This window comes from Leuresthes tenuis, unplaced genomic scaffold, assembly GCF_036924035.1.
Source record: "Leuresthes tenuis unplaced genomic scaffold, fLeuTen1.0.hap1 SCAF_7, whole genome shotgun sequence".
NCBI classification, from domain to species: Eukaryota; Metazoa; Chordata; class Actinopteri; order Atheriniformes; family Atherinopsidae; genus Leuresthes; species Leuresthes tenuis.
This window is the reverse complement of record NW_027325361.1, coordinates 9,543,780-9,562,837: the sequence shown is the minus strand read 5'-3', so window position 1 is coordinate 9,562,837 and position 19,058 is coordinate 9,543,780. Positions and strand designations below refer to the sequence as shown.

General features: G+C 40.2%; 1 protein-coding gene across 1 annotated transcript; it reads right to left on the bottom strand.

Annotated features, from left to right (window-relative positions):
* Window positions 1–268: 268 nt before the first annotated feature.
* rexo1 (REX1, RNA exonuclease 1 homolog) lies at window positions 269–13,694 on the bottom strand. The gene is made up of 16 exons (XM_072389175.1): window positions 13,377–13,694; window positions 9,988–11,846; window positions 9,789–9,890; window positions 8,433–8,643; window positions 8,162–8,310; window positions 7,799–7,936; window positions 7,523–7,646; window positions 7,111–7,236; window positions 5,954–6,094; window positions 5,743–5,856; window positions 5,567–5,640; window positions 3,872–3,982; window positions 3,577–3,692; window positions 2,879–3,017; window positions 2,318–2,438; window positions 269–1,454 (listed from the first exon to the last, which is right to left on the bottom strand). Exons 1-16 carry the CDS (start codon window positions 13,564–13,566, stop codon window positions 1,366–1,368), a joined length of 3,804 nt encoding a protein of 1,267 aa, XP_072245276.1. The 5' UTR covers window positions 13,567–13,694; the 3' UTR covers window positions 269–1,365.
* Window positions 13,695–19,058: the final 5,364 nt, after the last annotated feature.

Below are 19,058 nucleotides of genomic sequence, written 5' to 3'. Positions count from 1 at the left end.
CTAATTTGATAATCATTGCTTGAATAAATGGGCTGACAGGTGTTCCTGATAAAGGGCACAGAGAGTGTATGTAAAAGCAAAGGATCCAGAAACAACAGAGGCCAGATAAATGTGGAGTAGAAGTACGATTTTGCCCCGTGAAATATAGAAGAATCAATGTATAAAGAAGCAGTTGTAAAGCTCTGAAGGAAATGTACTTTTATTTCCAGTTTACCCCCCTCTGCTGTGCACAGAGAGAGAGAGTCATGATGTAAAAACAGAGCAACCTTTTTTTTTTAATTAACTAATACCATTTAATAGAAAAAGATAAACAACCAAAAAAAAAGGAACAAGTACAAATGAAACTGCTTACAGCATATTTACAGCTCTCTGGTGTATTTTCATTCATTGTCAACATAAAACAGCACAGGTTAGCTGATGACAGTTTGCAATTAATCGCCCCCGACATAATTCAACAATGCTGAACCTAATTTTGCCATTTTTAAGAGGAACAAAGTCATATTCTGTTGTCACAAAGAGTCCCATAGTTTTGTTTCATGCACTGCACATGACACAGAGACAGTGGCTGATATAATCTGAAGGTTGTCTGACCTACGAAGCACAGTCATTTACTCCATCAGCTAAACCAAAAAGGTACTAGCAGAGGCTGTACATTTCTACTCAGGGTCGTTTATATGATCAAGTATTAAAGGATTTGTTAGGTTTGAGAGCCAACCTGCAAAATCAATAAGAACTGCCACATTGACAGTACGTCAGTGACAAGAAACTAGGTGCAAGTGAAAAACACAAGTGCATTTACATAGCAGTGTTCGACAGACTAAGACATCAATGCACTGAAGTGAAACTAAGAAGAAGGAAGTGAATGCATCACAACACACATGAGGTACTCAGACTTGGGCCCTATACATCAGGAGCATTTCTATTATAGTGCAAGTTAGGCTGGAGGAGCCAGCCCAGCATGGTTATTGTTGTAATAGTCAATGCTCAGCAGACAGTGCCCCTGCTTTTTAAGTAGTACTTCCACAGAAAGGTTTTACTCGTGAGTAAGTGTGAGGCCTTAAAAAGACACTGCTCAAATGAACAAATAATCTTTAGTTAACATAATTTAGAACTGAAGTATCAATAAGCAAATGAAAAAAATGTTGATTTAGTTTCCTATTGCTTTGAAGGTGCAGACAGCTCTCTTCTTAGACAGAGTTTAACAATACTGATATTCTCTCAGGTTTCAAACTGTGATGAACCATCCTCCCCCTCCTCTGTGACTCTGACCTAAACTCTGAGAGCAAATGCATGCCTGCTGAACTCCTGCGTCCTACACGAAGTCAGGAAGTCATACTGATGAAAGCAGAGTGAGAGGGTCAGAGGTCATCTTTTGACCTTTGCATCCTCCTTAATCTTCCAGATCATCAGCTCCATGCAGGCGGACGCATCTTCACTCGAGTCGTGGCCCTCCACTGGAAACACAAGCACAACATTTCAGCACATATTTCTTCTTAAGTTAAAGCAGCAAAACTTACAGTGTGACTAAGAAAGTTAGAATCACCAGCAAGAGAAAGCGATGAATCAGGAGTGAAAAAAAACAGTCTCCACAGGTTGCATCTTAAGGAACGCTTCATTACAACTCACATTTTCCTTCAGTCATAAATCTCACTGACCTCTCTCTGATCGAAGGTGTTTCTTTAAAACATAAAAACGCTCACAACAGCGCCATCTGCTGGTGAATTTAGTGCAGTGTCATCAAATAAAGCAGATATTTATTAGGCTGCTCTTTAACATTACTAGGAGATATGATACAGATAAGTCCACTCAATTTGAAATTCACAGGAACATCATGGATTTATATTTCTTCTGATGATCAATACGACTCATCAGCTCCAATGGAAACCTTAGCCATCCAATGAGTAGGTTATCTGTCTTTTTTTTAATCTTCTCCTGAGGTTAATTTTTTCTCTTCGTCAGGCTCTTTGGGGAGTCTTACTAGATTACTACATTAACAGAACTAATGCTTGGCATCTGCCACTGCTACGTGTTTATAAAGCTAAAGAACTATGTTAGCTCTGCAGCTTTCATTCTACAGTCATTCTGTGGAGGTAGTGGAGACTGTCAAGGAGATTTGGGGCATTTATGGAGATAGAGATGGCGCATTAAGTTCTATACTCTCAAGTGTTACACAGCTTACAAGGCAGACATCCTGTTTTGAGAGCAGTAACAATAATATAACAGGAAACTGAGCATAAATGAATGGAGTGAATGCTTCGAGATGTTTATGCACATAAAAACGGATCAAAATCTTGCTGCTCGTTCACTGGTCTCTCACCGTTGTCCTGGATGATACGCTTCAGGTAGTCAGCCATCAGGTTCCTCAAGGCACGTTTGTAGGGTAAACCAAGGCGGTGAGGAAACACGATGGCCGTGTCTACAACTGAACTGTGAATGAGCTGGAATTAAGACAGACAATCAGTGGTGGCTTTATGTCAAAGGTTTTCATTTAGTTTCTGAGCTAAGTCGACATTAAGCCACTAAACAAAGTGATTATTCGTTTAAAGCATAAAGTAATTTTACAGTTCTTGTGGTGCATTCAATAACACGGTTTTGTGCCAAATATATAAAAATAAAGGCATCGCAAAGCTGTGTAGTTCTGACTACCGTACCATACGTACTGTATTTCCCCAATATGTCAACCTTTAAAGTAAAATCTATCAATAAACAGAAGTTTATGATAATTTGTTAGATAGTTATTACAGCAGAGTTTATTGTTCTTAACTAAAAGAAATGAAGACAAATGGTAATAACAGGAGAATTCTCAAATCATGAACCAACAAACAAATAAACCAAAATATCCCATAGGGTAAATCTAGTAGAAGAAGAAGAAGCTCACCTTCAGAGCGAGGAGGTCGCTCTCCAGACTGTGTCCGATGAGGATGGATTCGGCGCTGAACATACTGAGCAGCACCGCCTGAACATCTCTCAGAGTGATGGTGGTGCTCTCCAAGTCCTCCTCCGTCACACCTGAAAATCTGTCAAACACAGGATATTCAGACCTTAAAAACATTGACACTATACACTTAAAATCATTAAGGCTGAGGCCCTGTACACACAAACATGGATGTTTCTATCCGTTTACGGCCAGCATTGACATGCAAATGAAGTTTTGAGCACTGAAACTACATTTTTGGTCAATAAAATGCAGAAGATTTCCCACTGACTCAGACTGTAACGATCGTGTGTGTGGACAGGAAAACCGGAGTTTTAGCCTTGCAACGTCTGATTGAGCGCCGTTATCTCCTGATGTCCTTGGTCTGATGCCAGAATATGCAACAAACTCCCCTTTTGTTGACATGGCAACGGGAGACATCATAGTATGACTGTGAATGTCTTTGGATGGTCATTAAAAGAGGTCTGGTCTGGACAGTAGGTTTCACCACTGTTTCCTGTCTATATGCTGTCAGCTGTCACTGTGGAACTTAGCAGTACCGGTTGTGTTGAGGGTTTTCATATGGTTTCGTGTTCTTTAGCAGTTTTTTGGGGGGAGAAATGGAGGAGGGAAAAATCCCAGCAGCTAATACAACCACCCACCGTGTGTTGTAGTCGACCACTTTGCTCTCAGGTTTGACAAACGTGTCGTAGACGACTTTCATCTCGGAGTCGATGACCGTCACCCTCGTCAGCTCCAGACCTTGCTTTGTGTAACACTGTTTCCACGGGCAGGGGGGAAAAAAACATTAGATCTGACACTAAGTGAGGAACAACATGGAAATCTTAAGCATGGTGTGATTTCCACCACCAGAGGAACACAGTAAATCAATTCCTTAATCAAACACACACAACATAACATTTCAAAGCCGATTCAGAGCTTTAGCGTCCGACTCACCATCTCACAGTCCAAAGCAAACACTCCTCCATTTCCGTCTGGTGGCAGTGATTTGCTGAACGTTGACACAAAGCCATCGAGTGACTCTTTACGTCCGTCCTGAACATGTTGCTGTGGGAATAAGAAGTGTTGAGGATGATCATTGGAAATAAACAACTTTCTTTTTTCACATTTTCAGCTGGAAGGTTCAGCAATTAAAGAGCGAGACAGACTCCTGAAATCGTCCTCAGTAACAACATATGCACCATTAGGCTTTTATTCCATTATTATATTATATATTATATTATATTCCAGGTCGTCAGCTGATAAGATTTCTGAATGTTGCACGTTGAAGCAAGACCTGACCAACTGATGCAACTCCAGATCATAAAACTGCTCCCACAGGCTTGTACGGTAGGCAGTGAGACTGGAGGGTGCAGCTCTCAATCCACCACTTCTCTTATCCTGACGCACCCATCACTGTGGAACAGGGCAAATCTGGACTCATCAGACCATATGATGTTTCTACATTGCTCCTAAGTCCAATAAGTGTCTCTCTGAAGTCTACACAGCTGTTTAGTCCCAATACGGTGAGTTTTCTTTACATTGTGCGGATAGAAATGTTCTTAAATTCACAATTAAACACTCATGTGAGCTCAACAGTTGATTCACATTAAAGTGCTCGCTGACAACCTATATCCTTTCAGCTTTTAATAATTCATTGAACTATCTCCTCGGGTGAATTGTTTCCTTGATGCTTGATACAACTTGCTGCCATCTGAAACTTTAATGACTGTGCAGTAATTAAGGGCTCACTTGTGGGGAATGTGGACTGTTACAAGTACCTGGAAACAGTTTCAGACAGGAATCTCAAATTTGATCTAAACACAACTGCAATCTGCAAGAAGGGCCCACAGAGACTGTATTTTTTTTAGGAGACTGGGGGCTTTTAATGTAGAAAAAACATTGATGATTCTATTTTATAGGTCATTCATTGAGTCTATTTGAACTTTTTGCCTTGTGTGCTGGTATGGTAATCTCCCAATGCAAAACAAAAATAGTCTGTCCTGTATCGTAAACACAGCCAATAAGATCATCGGCATCCAACAACTATCTCTGTTGCAAATATGGGGCAGACAGCTGGTGAGTATGGCCAGGTCCATTTTAACGTGCAATGACCAACCCCTATTGGAGGAATTTGTTCCTCTTCCATCTGGACGGAGGTATAGGCTACCAAGGGCAAAGTGAAATGGTTTTCCTTTGTCCCTAGTGGAGTCAACGCATTTAACCAATAACTAAATCATTCATGACACTTTAAGCTGCACTGGAATATATTTATTTTTTAGATTTATCGTTCCATTTTAATGGACTACACAGACTAATTTCTTAGTGCAAGTGTGGCTGGGGTTGGTGAGGTTGTCTGTAAACACTCCTGTGTTTCATTTCTGTGTTAAATCTTGTTTTGTATTTTGGTATCTTGGTTTGTTTGTGTCTTTTTAAACACTGATGCAACCCAAATTTCCCTCTGTGGGACAATAAATGTTTGAACTTGAACTATTTTTTCAATAGGAGGCTCCAACTTAAATCCAGGTGGTGACTTTCTTTTTTTGGTCGTGCAACAAAGGTTTTTGACCAACTGCTTTCTAACCTGAACTCAACAAAAACACCATGTGGCTTTTCTTTGCAGTAATCAACGATAAATGATGATGTTCCGACCTTGGAATTTTGGCATCCTGGGGCTCCCACGGCTGCAGCACAGCAGCTGTATGTGGTCTCCCAGCCTCCAGCAACTGACAGAGGGGGTTAGAAGACAGAAAGAAGCAGGTCAGAATGAGACAGAAGTAAATACAAACAATAAACGGCTGTTTTGGAGTGTGTTTATCAGGTATCACCTTTATGTCTGCGTAAACGTCCCCAGTGAAAACAACATTCCTCTTTCCGCACACAGTTGCCGTTGACGTTGATCTTGTACTCTGCACCACAGCGACAGCATATTTTTGTGAATGCTGAAAATAAATTTAGAAAAAAAAGAATAAATACACCATCATTTGGGTTAAACATGAAGTAAAGTATTGAAAGGAGCAGGGTCACGTAGTTACTCACGATCTGCGATGACCTTTTTTTCCGGGAGGTTGTAAATGATGGCCTTGCCTGGTGCCTCGTGGTTTGTCCACGGGTATCCATGCTCCTGGAGCTGCTCCTCTGTCATCAGATACGCCTTCAGCTTCCTGTACAGAGTGGCTCCTGCAGGCAGGTGAGAGACACCAAAATATAGTCTTTGTTCAATGATGTAGTAAAAACCTGTGATGAAAGCAGCAGTGGCAAATATTGATCATTTATGATTTTAATCAGTCGAGAGCGTTTCTAGTTGAATGTCTCTTTTCTAGGGCTACTGTTGTTCTTTTTCAGACCCCCCGTCATATGGACTGAACTTGACTGAAGCAGGTCTGTTTGTGCCCATCCATCATGAGTTCTACTTGTAAGATATATCCGTGTCTTCAAACTTCACATATGAAGTGCTTATGAAATGCTTCTGATTTTAAGAGAAAGGAGATGTTAAGTGCCCACCCACGCCCTGCCAGGGCATCTATGCCATCAAAAAGGCTACGATGAAAAATGATCAGTATCATGTTTGATCCAATAATCATTTGTAAAATAATAAAAAATGGATTTACTCAGTAAGATTATCGACACTTGCGCACCATTTGATGTTCCTGTGTATATGTTTCAGTGGTTTTTCCAACGGAGACTGATTATTTCACCCAAAAATAAGAAATCATTTTCTTGATTTAACTCGTTAGTTTAACAAAACATCAGGAAACTGCACTGCAAAGTCAAAAGACACTCCTTTAACTTTGATCTTAGTTTTTCTTAAAAATCCCAGTGAAGTAGCATCTGTTTGCCTTTTTCTGCTCAAAACTGCTTAAACGTATAAGTACAAAAATCTTGAGTCCAGATTAGAAAAACATCCTTTGACCAGCGAGCGCGTCGGCTTGATTTGAAGGATTTATTGGTTTGAAGAACATGAAGTCTTGTAAACACGCTCCCTCTGATGTCAGGTCACGAGGAAGGTAGCTGGCAGTGAAAAGGATATGGAGGTTCTCACATGGGTGTTTGAGCAGCTTCACTGTTACTATGAGGCAACACAGGATCAACACGGGTAAACAACAGCTCACAAGTCTCCACTTGAAACAAAGATTCTTTCACGGTTTTTGCCCCTCATGATGGTCTATAAGAGAAATGTGTAACTTGTTGCTTACCAATGAGTTTCTCCTCCTGCTGTTTACCCGACCTGTTGACAGTGAAGCTGGTTGTGGCTGCTAGACGCCCTCCCAAAACCTCCTCGTGGGACTGTGCTCTCCTTTTAGCCGGTAACCCAGAATCCTCTGCAGAAAACACAGATGGAGGAATCTTTCTGTCAGTGCAAATATCAACAAATATTTAATGTGCTTTTACTGTAAATTTTGATATTGAATGTATTTAGCATTGTGTTTACGACTTTGTTCGTGAATGTAAACCAAGGCATAATATACATATAAACAATTCTTATTTTCTTAACTTCGTTGTAAAAGAGTTTAAATAAGAGTTGAATTATTCTCCATGCAGCAGCACAGCTGTTCATATACAGTGTGAAGAATGTATGGTAGCTAGGCAGTGACTGGGGTTATGTACTGTTGGCAGGCGATGGACAGGAGCTGCTCTTGCTCCGGAGTTTCTTCAGCGTGTTGACGGCTACATTGAGGTAGATGTTCTTACTGCTACTGCGCTCATACACCAGCCTCTCCTCATCAAGGGCCTGAAACAAAATGAAGAACCTTTAATCAAGATATAAGAATTTTTCTTTCTTCTCGGCGAGGAATCTCTCCACTCTTTCTATAAGCTGTAAGGCGTGTTAATAAACAAGAACACACACAGCTTAGGGTTTGGCTGAAGAAAAGACGTTCATACCATCTGGAAAGCAGCATCCTCTGATGGGCAAAATTTAACACATTCATCTATGAAAGTGTTGAGGTAGCGCTGACGGACATTTGTGGGAACTTTGGCCCCAAACTCAGAAGGGATGACCGGGCGCCTCATTGAAGTGCTCTGAAAGAATCAAAAACCAAGAGAAGACATTGACTTTGCCTATAATACAGAAGAGGCAGCCCATCTCTACATGTACCGATCATGGTTTAAAGAGTTGTGAAGACACAAACAAAACATCCAGAAAGCGTAACACACAGTGTCAAACGTTCAAACAAACAAGATACACGAAAGAGCTGTGAGAACACCACAAGCTGATCAACTTAAGTTACAGAAAACATTGGAAACCTTCATGGTGGGTGTGTGTGCCACCCTCTTCTGCGTGGCTGTAGATGAGGTCTTCGATAAAATGCCAGCTGTGGTTTGAGCCTTTACACACTGATGGGTCTGACTGGGGGATGACACTCGACTTGCAGCTGGTTTACCGTCTTTGGGGCCTGGTCAGACAAACACACACCCACATACATGTGAGTTTAGCCTGTAAAACTAGGTAGCAATTCGAAGAGTGGTGCATTAACCTCTAGTTAGCGATTCAATCAGAGCCAAGAGGCACTCATACTTGTCTTGGAGGACGATGTGTGTGGGTTAGGACGGTGAGCTATTCGCTTCTTCTCGCTGGAAAAGCTGGAACTTGAACTCTGTGAGGCAGCTTTGACTGTGGCAGACAGCTGAGTAGCTTGCTGCTGCGCCATCTGCATACGCTGGTAGCAGATCTCCTGGGCTGTGGGTCTCTTATACGGCCGTACCACAGTCTTTGAAGGTGCGTCAGTCTGGAAAAACAGTAACAGGAAGAATTGTCTAAGAATTACATCAGTGTGTTGAAACGACAGGAATTGGGTCAAATCAGTATTCATACACATGAGGATTTGCATGTTCAGTACTTCCCTGTGTATGTTGCAACATTTTACGTTACCAGCTCATAGGCTGCCAGATTTCTGTATTTCTTCAGTCTATCGGGTTGTTTTACAGTTCTCGGTAAACCAGGAGTAATTGTATCTATCTGAGAAATTTACTAAATCCATGTTGCTCACATCAAGTACAAATTAAGATCATTACTTTTATCTGAACATTGCATGTAAGAACAACTACAAACCGGGCCTTTCATAGATATTAACAATGTGTTCAGAAGGGCCACTTTGTCACAGCCAATCGAATAAATTATAGACAGCTGATCAGATGTTGACTGTTTATTATTAAATGAACTGGAAAACCCCACTGCAATATTTTCAGGTCTCGTTTTTTTTATCTGTACTTCCTTCTTTGTTGTATTTCTACTTCCTGAAGCCTGTACTGAAGAACAAACATGTCAAAGCAGGTTGTGATGTAGCTTTCACTAGCTGTTTAAAAGCTTACTTTTGGTGGTAAATTTCCTCAATTGAATAATAATGGTCTAACCATAAATCTGAAGTTCTTAGATATTCTTGTCTTTCTACTTATACTGAATGCTGCCACTGTGACATCATCACTGTGCAAAGTTTTTACATGACTCTACAGTTCTATATCAAACCACTCATAAAAAAGCACTAATAATATACATCCTTTGTATGTTTTTACAGTGACATATAAGCTGTATCTCAAATAAATAACTTCTTATTTCAACATTACTTAAGATCCATTAATCTGTAGGGCTTTATAATTTGTCAATAATTCAATTAATTTACCTTTTACTCAATTGTGTAAAATATTAGCGTGTCAGTTCTTCTCACATATGATTATTTTCAGTTTTTTCTGCATGCTTACTCTTGAATATCCTCAGAATTTGTGATGAAAATAATCTGCCTTACTTTTATCACTTGTAAGCAGTAAGGTAACTGTAATACTTCTGATTCATCACTGATAGTTGTCATGCTGTATTTGTGATACCGTGGGGTTGTGTGGAGAAACTCTACTGTGACATTAAAGGTGACAAACTTACATTTCCTTTGGCAACAAAATGGGACACCCTCTTCTTCTGACCCGGGAAGAGAGTGGCTAAAGTGCTATCTGTGATTTTCTCCTCCTCCGAATCCCCAGAAGGCTTAAAGGAGACAACATAGCATCACAGATTCAAGAGACATTCGTAAAGAGTGTCTGCTAATTAAACAGATAAGTGCAAGAGTACAGCGAGAGAGTACCTGCTTAGCTTGCCTTCCCTTGTCTTCCCTCTTCACATCTTTGGATTCATTAAAGATCCTCAAACACTCCTCCATGGGATCTGAGTCAAAGTCCAGATCGTCCTGAAAGCTGGAAAAGTCGAATTCAATACCGTCAACCTCCTCCCGAGCGGTCGCGCTGTATTCCATGCTGCGATCAGCCTCATCCTCAGAGGAAGACGGAGTCTGCTCCGAAGCCTTCCTCTTGTTCAGACGTCCCCTCTTTAATGCGTCAGCTGATTTCCTCACCAGGACTTCCTCTGGCTCGTCGTCATAATCCACCTCCATCGGTTCAGCCTCATCTGGACTCTCATCTCCAAACAGATCTGCATGGCTCAGACTCAGATTCTGCTTCTTGTCCTCGAGTTTGTTCCCATTTGATGAGCTGATGTTTTGCTTCACTTTATCTTTACTGTTGGCTGAACTCACTTTACTGCAGCTAGAACTGCTTTTACTCATTTTCCTCACGTCTTTTTCTTTTTTACTGCTGTCAAGTTTACCATTTTTGTGTTGGTGGTCCTTATTCTTTCTGTGCTCTTTTTCTTTGTCTGATGTTTTGAGTTTTTTGCTTTCTCGTGCATCTTTGTCTTGTTGACTTGAGTCTCTCTTAATTTTTTCCACTGTTTTGATCTTACCATCACTTCTCTTTTCATCTCTGCCCTCCCTCTGAACTTTATCTGATGTCTTAACCTTCAACATGTTTTTCCTTTCATCTTTCTTTCCATGACTCTTGTTCTCTTTCTTTGCAGAGTCCTGGCTGGAGCTCTTTATTGACCCTTTTTCTTTACTACTACTACTACTGCTGCTGTTACTCTTACTATTGGACGATTTGTTTACTTCCTTGTCAAGTTTTTGCGCTTTCTCAGGTTTGACACTTTTATCGTGACTACTTCGATGACCCACCTTCTTTTTTTCCAAGTTGTCCTTCTGTTTAATATTTTCCTGGGTGTCTGAGTCCTGTGCCAGCTCCTGTTTATTCCTCTGTGACAGCGCACCAAGCATACTTTCAGTCCCCTTTCTTCTGTCTTTCCCAAAAGCCCCTGCAGCTGACCCCATATTACCTTTTCTTTGCTGGAGATTGCTAAGTGAGGTGGGTCGATACTCTGTTCCAGAACTCTCCCCATCAGAGTCAGATATAGTGTACTTTTTTGTGTCGACACTCGGCTGCCATGGCTTTTTCACAGCTACAAAAGAAACAGAATCCTCATCTGACAAATTAGTCCCGGGTACCTTGAGCGCCCTGCTACACTCAGTCTTCGGTTGGGTGCCCTCCTCCCTTTTGCTTTTCACTGCAATTCCAGCCGAATAGTTTGACAACGGGTCATACTCCATGTCTGTGGATGGTTTAGAATTGTCAACGGTATATTTGCACTTTGAGGAGGGTGTGCTGTTTGAATACTTTGGGCTGGGGGGAGGAGAGGGGAGTTTGTGCAACTTTGTCCGAGATGAAGGCTTTTTCAGTGAAGTAGGAACATATTCCATTGAGTTACTTTTGTGTACCTGGTTGTCTGAATCCAAAGTGTACTTGCTGCAACCAGAGGTGGGATTATACTCCCCTGATGTGATCTGATAACTCCCCGGATCATAGGCCAGATGTGAACCTGCTGCTTTACTTTTAACAGCTTCAGATGAAGATAAACTGGTACCCTCACTGGGATTGTAAGGTTCATCCCCGATCCGAGAGAGTTTTCTTTTCTCCCTCTCCACCTGGCTGCGGACCTCCTCGATGGCCCTGTTGACCAGCTCCAAGGCACCGCTGATGTCTCCTGAGCCTGCCTGTTTTTCATTTTGCTGCTCCTGTGGCCTCACTACTTCTGGATTGAAGGGGTCATAACCTTGTTCTGAAGGGATGCAAGGAACAATTTTAGAGATATGCAAATATGACCATTGGCAGATAAAATATTGACCACATCGTTATGAAGAAGAGAGAAATTCAAACATAAATCATACAGAGAGTCCAGAATAAATTAGTCCACTCTCACTGAAATGGATACATTTCTTCACAAATAGCATATTTGGGTTCCTGCAGAACTTTATCAGCGAGTAAAGACAGGAAGAAAAAGTTAAATATCTGACTTTGTACCACAATCATAGGAGCAAAAATTGATTAAGTTTAACAAAACAACATAAAACTTCTTCTCTGGCTTGTTAAGTATCCATTATACCCAATCAAGTCCAGTTGGATTACCGTCAATAAACATCACTCACAGTCATGAATATAAACACAGAAGACACATAGACGTGGAAGTCCTAGGGGACTAATAAATTACTATAAAAAAGTCTAAATACAGGAATGAAAGATGAACAAACTTGTGAAGAGGAATACTCGAGGTCGCCTACATAAGCTGTCACCTCAAGATGGGCATTTTTCGAATAGACGAAGAAGAAGATCACCAACACAATGGCGAGGAAACTAAATACAGCGGTCGGTCTCATCTCACATGATAGGAAACGTAATGACTTGCACGAGAGGACCAAAAACAAAACTTCATAGAAGTGAGAAGAAAGAACAAGCCCCGTCAATAGGTAAAAATAACTATTTGATAGCAACAGAGTGGCCAAATATTTCACCAGGTCTATGCTGATGCTTGACAGAATATGTTCTAATTGCCTAAATACTTTGCTGTACTCATTTTTTAATTTTCTGTGTAAAGTATTCTGAAAGAATTCCCACTGTTCTTCCATGTTTTGTAGTTTTTGTTTTAAAACAGGAAACCTACATTCCCATTCAGAGCAAGTCTATGCTGGCAGCGTTAGACGTATGAAACTGTAACAAATTTAGATGGAAGGGAGATCTACATAGGATTATCTTGGGATAAATATGTCCAAACTAGATGCTTTACAGGTTTTCTGACTGCGTTTCATTTTTCTCTTACATTTTAAAGACATGTTATTTATGACAAAACAGTTCTTATCAAAACAAATACTTTTGAGGATTCCTTGAAATAACAAAGAGCACTGAACACTTCCAGGGGAAAATAATCTGCAGACCACAACTTTTAGGTTTAAAAGTCAGTAATACAATCTGAAAGTCTTCTTCACTGTGGTATTTGTTCGATAAGAGATACACGGGTATGAATAATAAACATTTTTTTCTGTTACATATGTCTGATGCTGCATCACTACTATCCTGTGCGGGATATTTACTTTCGGCTGTCTCAATTCACAGCATCCATGCGAGAAGGAAAGCTCACAGTGCATCACTTTGCAGCGAACAGTAACAGAAATTCACTTTACACCCATTGCTTTCATTTGCTAGTTTCCAGACATTTTTAGCACTTCGTTCCGGTCCACGCATTTCCTCTCACCCGACTCTGCGGGCACAGATCTTAAATTAATCAAGTAAGCTGTGTATTTGACAGAGCGAGCACCTTTTTGTCCGAAGTGAAGGTCCCTTTGCTTTTTAACGTCTGTCGGTGCTCCGTACGAAGACCGTCTTTGCTGGCTGTGCCTGAAGTGACAGTACGGTCTGTTACACCCATTTCTGCCGCCTTTGCCATCGCTGTAATCCGCATAAAACGGACAGTCAATCCCTCGGAAGAAGCCGGTGGATCTTAACATTATCTCTAGATGTTTCTCTCATGCCCGCAAGACCACCCTCGGTGTTTCTTTCCGTGTAGGATTGTAAACGCACGGCAAACTCTTGTGGGAGCGACGGAACAATAACAACGTCTCTACGGCGCCATGTTGAATTCGACCAGACTTAAAGTCTCGCGTGAGGTTCCAGATGCCACGCTCGATGACGTCACAGAACTATACGCTGATAACGGTTAATGAATCCGAAGCTTAACCACTGATTTTAAACGAAAACTGGCGTCTACTTAAGGAAACATTTATACTTTGAAAAATCGCTTTCAAATAGAGCCAAAGAGATTAACTGAAGCGTTATCCATTTATGATCCACAAGCGTCATCAAGTTTTCCATTTACTCCTTCAGTAAGCTACCCCTAGACACACAAAACATTAATACTAGTTGTAGTCTCCAGGGTCGTCAATGTGTATGAGTTTGCACGTCAAATTGGGAAAGGTTTAACATTTTTTATTTTACAGGAATGCTGTAGTCGAGCTGGAAAACATTGCAAAAGAAACTTTCAAAACCAGGAAATAAAAAAATTTAAAAAAAACATTCTTTATTACACTCCAGGTTCGCAATCATGGCTTCACAGTTGCCAGGTCTGAAAATAACCCGCTCCAGATAGTTTTCCTCGACACTGAGAAATAGCTTATAGGCCAACATGAGGAGCCTTTAATTTTAATTAAAAATAAATAAATTCGCTGCACATTTGTCGTCAAGTACAAAATCTTCAACTCCACATTTAAACGTTATGTGAATAAATTGGTTAGAGTAACCTCTTAAATACGAGCACAAATTTGACGTTTACAGTTTTAAGCTATATCTGGTTGGACTGGCTCAGAGCTACTTTAAGTTATTTCAGTTTATTTAGCGCAAAAAAGTCTAATCCATTGTAATCACAATCCAGTTACTTCAAAATTTGTCCAATTCATTCACACAAAGCCAGTTCCATAACAACATCCTAGCTAAGGAAATCGACAGATTGCACCAAAACGTTCCTTAGGTCCAGTCCCCCGTCCTTAGCGTGCATGAGGCGACTGTGGAGAGAAACGACTCCCTTTTAACAGGAAGAAACCTCTGGCAGAAACAGACTCGGGTAGGGTGGTCATCCTCCTTGACCAGCTGGAGTTTGAGAGGAGAGAAAAGAAAAAGACAAGTCTTACACACACGTTAACAGTTGCGGATGGCTCAAACAAAATTAGCTCCGTTTGCACTTTTCTAAAACTGGCAGACCTTCTGACCGACGGGTCGTCAAACATATTTAACCTTAAGCGCTTCCTAAATCGATCCTTATACCCACCTCCAGCTCTACCGGCAAAGTTTAGACAAAACAGTTGCTGGGGTTTTTGTAAGCTTCACGCAGTCACGTGGTGTTATCACCAGGTGTGCAAGGCAGTTAATCAGCGAAAGGATCATTAGCAATGGCTTCCAAGGGAAACCAAAGATGTCAATCCCCCAAATGCGGAGGGGGATCATAGATTTGATGAGTGTGGGCGGTCAGATCCAGGCTAGGTGCTGTAATCGGGGTGGTCAGCACGGTGTGACTTATGGGGGAAGTCAAGTCAGGAAAAGAGCAGTGAAAGTAATAAACAACATCAGCTATGTTGTACACGTTGGACAGTTGGAGATGATAGTAGTGGAAGTTTGGATGAGAGAAGGCATAGTTGAAATATCTCATTTTTAAAATCTTTCTAAGAATAATATGTTGGAGTCGCCGGAGGAAACAGCTGTGAACAGTAGGGAGTGCCCAGTACCCTATAATAACTGAGATAGGCTCCAAAATGGAAGCATATGACACTGAAAGATGAGATAGACCATTTAAAAGGATTAGTGAAAGAGACTGATTTAAATCAAGATGTCAATGATTTGGATATGTCTGCATAAAAAGAAAATAGTGCTAAGGTGGACAAAAGATTGTGAAAGTGTGATAAAATCTAGAAATAAAGCTTTGAAATAGTTTGAAAGAAACTTGTACGTTCCAGAAGCTTATTGAATATAAATGATTACAGGCTAAAGTATGGGAAATGATAATAAAAAAAGACATGATATATGAGATTAAAAGGGAATGTGGATCTCCAGTCTTGGTCAGAAATAAAACCACAGCTGTGATAGATGAGGAGAAAGTAGAGATGCTGGTTCAAACTTCAGAGTTGTAACAATATTAGTGAAGAAGGGAAAATGGGAAGAGAGACTACAATGGCTGAGAATAAGGAACTAATACAAGACGAAGATGGCAGTTATTTAAGAAATGTGCCATTTTATTAGATTTCTATCATGAAGTTTGGGGAAAAGAGAAATTGCTGCAAATCTGAACCGAAGCGGTTATAGTACCAATGTATTATTAAAGGATTGCACAAGCCCAGGGAATTAAAGGCCTATTGCATTAACATCTAATGTGTGGATTAGAATAGAAATAAAGGAAGCACAGACTAACAAGGTGCGTGTGGTGGCTTTCTTCTTTGACACAGAGAAAGATTATTTGATTTTGTGGAGAGAAGGAGTATTAATTAAATGTAGTAAATTATGAGTTAAATTCAAATGAATCGATGCTTTAAGGATTTCCTATATGGCAGATTATTTCAAGCTAGAATAGTTGTTTTTCAGTCAATTTTGATGTGGAAACTGGAACACCTCAAGGTAGCATAGTGAGCCCTCTGTTGTTTTCTATCAGGATAAATGATGTTTTCTAACATTTGGAAAAAAGGAATGGGATTTTCACCAGACGATGGGGCTGTTTAGAAGAGGGGTATGAATTTAGAATTTATTATCACAAGATGCCACTGTTAAGATAGAAGAATGGTCAATTAAGTGGGGCTTTAAATTGTTAGTAGAGAGTTTGGAAAGAATGAAACACTTTCAGGTTTATAGGATTGTGGTTGAATGAAAGAGTGACATAGATGGTGTATATTTAGAAAATATTTGACAAATGTAAGAAAGTAATAAATGTTCTGATATATTTGGTAGGGAATGAATTGGAGGCAGAGAGAGGTCATTTTACGTGGGACTGATAAGCTCACTATTAGGCTATGGATGCATAGCTTTTGGATCAGCAGCAAAGTCAGACACTATTCAATATCAGTTTATGTTCAGGTGCCTTTGGAACAACTCCAACATCAGCATTGCAAGTGGAGATGGGAGAAACGCCACCAAAACTGAGGAGAATACAGACGTCTTTAAATTACAGCTGAAAGCCACCTGACTGAAGAGATAATGACACCATTGTGGGAAAAGGGAAAGGAGAACAACAGAAAGTTGTGGGTGGATAGTTGAACCGAAAGCAACAGAAATGGAAATAACGGAAACAGACTTCAGTCTAATTGTACCACTCCCAGTCATACATTCATGGATACTTCCTAAAGCAACAGAAGACCTCCCAATGCAAAACGAACAATGACAAGGACTTTGTTGTGCACCCACAAGTAATTAAGACATACACAGAAAACATTATTAGACCTTTATTCACATCTATACAGATGTTTACAAAATACAAAAAAGAAAAGAGGCAGTGATAGATTATCAATATATACAGTTAGCAGTTCTGTTAGCATTGCAGTGAAATATGATCTCAATAAGCAATAATATGCTCAGATTCAAGTTCTTCGTTAATGAGCTTAAAAACTACTTTTCAGGGAGCAAACCTGATATTCTGATAGAGATCCAACAAAAAAATTACAGAATTCAAAATATGGGAGCCATTGTGATGTCGGTATGGATACCAGCACATTTAGGAATAAAAGGAAATGAAATAGCTGACATGCTAAAGGAAGCCATAGCAATTGATCGTATCGACACTGCAGCTCCCTTGAGTAAAACAGAGTTGGAATAATTGCTTTTAAAGAAAATGTTTTTGTTTTTGTTGAACTATATTGAACAAGGAGAGCTAACGATGACTCTTGAGGAAGAAAAAGATGTTTTACTGGGAAATTCTGAAGAGAGACAGCATAAATTTCAGTTTCAGTATCTTAGGAGAACAGGGTTAATGCAGATGATTTGAGGTAAGTTTGAGGGTTTTGTGTTAGTTTGTTTTGTGGAATAGACGTCCTGATCCACACTCCAGACCAGCTGGAGGCGGTAATACACCAAAATATGGTACGACAACTGCCGTAAAAACCAAAGAAAGAAAGAGAGAAAGGCTAATTGGCTGCCTTTCTGCAGGTGGACCTCTTTAGGCCAACTTCTTTTGGCTCTTAGAGAGTTATTGTTCACACAAAGGAACACTGGAGGGTAGGTGTGTCAAATATTACTAATATAAGCTGTGTTCATTTCCTTTAAAACACTAATGAGGTTGTTGTATTAGTATTTAATTACTTTTGAAGCCTCCTGGTGTGTAATATGTATTGTTGGCTCCTATTATCACCTATTAAATTCACCATCAATGCTTTGATATCAAAAGAAAATATGTGCTTTTTCTCCTCTGCAAAAATAATTGTTAATGTCAAAAGTATTCATGTTTGCACATTCAAGGGAAAGTTTTAGGTCCAAATGAGAGGCTGAAATGTGGCAGCTATTGCAAACATGTGTTGAGAATCTGAGAACAAAGGCTCCTGTGAATACTCCTGTGCTCTGGTCACTGCAGCAAACTGCTGTGAGAATGACAAACTGTAGGCCTCCTGGCTACACGGACTTCAATTTTCCTTTTGTTCTGATCTCCCCAATTGTCCGTCTCAGACTTGATTATATCACCGGTGCCATCAAAAGACTAAGTGAAAAGTCAGGACTTCATGGCATCATGACCTAAAGTTAGTTTTTATTGAACTGTTTTTAATGATTTATGCATCTGAGACAGTGAAATTGCTGTTTAAGTGTGACATCTACTGTCTTACACCAAAAAACACCTGGAAATATTTCAAGCTCATCAGGCAAAAATGAGTGCGAGATATTTACAGAGATAAAATTTGTTTAGAAATGCTTCGTGAGCTTGAAAAAGGCTGGGGAACCCCCTCCCCCTCCAACCTGCCTCTCTCCATGTAATGTTTCACGATCAAATGGGTCTAAGAATATAATCCACTGCACCCTTGTTAAAAATAAGAGTTTGATCCCGGCTGAGATTCCCTGCATTAGGGTGACCTGTCCAGCAGAGGGAGACACACATCTCTGCTTCCACACGTTCTGCTGGCACTGTACAGAAAACGCACTGTTGTTGCATCATTTAATTTCCTCTCGGCCTGTGACGTTTGCAATGCTGAAATAGAAGTTGCACAACAGACAGTTTGTTGAAACCGTGTACTTTCTGTATAAAGTGTAAACGGATAGTTTGTTTGTGGGTAAAGGTTAATGTAATTGTGACTCATAGAATAACATGACGTGTATCATTAATAGAGCTGATGCGATCATACATGACTTAATTCCTAGTGTTACAGTTCACATCCAAAAGTGGCATCAATACTCTATGCCGATTGGTTACTGTACGGCACAAATAAAAACAATATTACTAAAGATGCTTTTTGTCTCCTTTTCACCAAGCCTGGATACATGTTTC

Bases quoted from the DNA above. Each gene is read 5' to 3' on its own strand.
- rexo1 (XM_072389175.1), bottom strand. From the start codon at position 13,566: ATGTTAAGATCCACCGGCTTCTTCCGAGGGATTGACTGTCCGTTTTAT. The intron at 8,644-9,788 runs GTAAGTTTGTCA...CTGTTTTTCCAG, and splicing joins ATTTTGTTGCCAAAGGAAAT to ACTGACGCACCTTCAAAGAC. The intron at 5,857-5,953 runs GTGAGTAACTAC...ATTTATTTTCAG, and splicing joins AAAAAAGGTCATCGCAGATC to CATTCACAAAAATATGCTGT.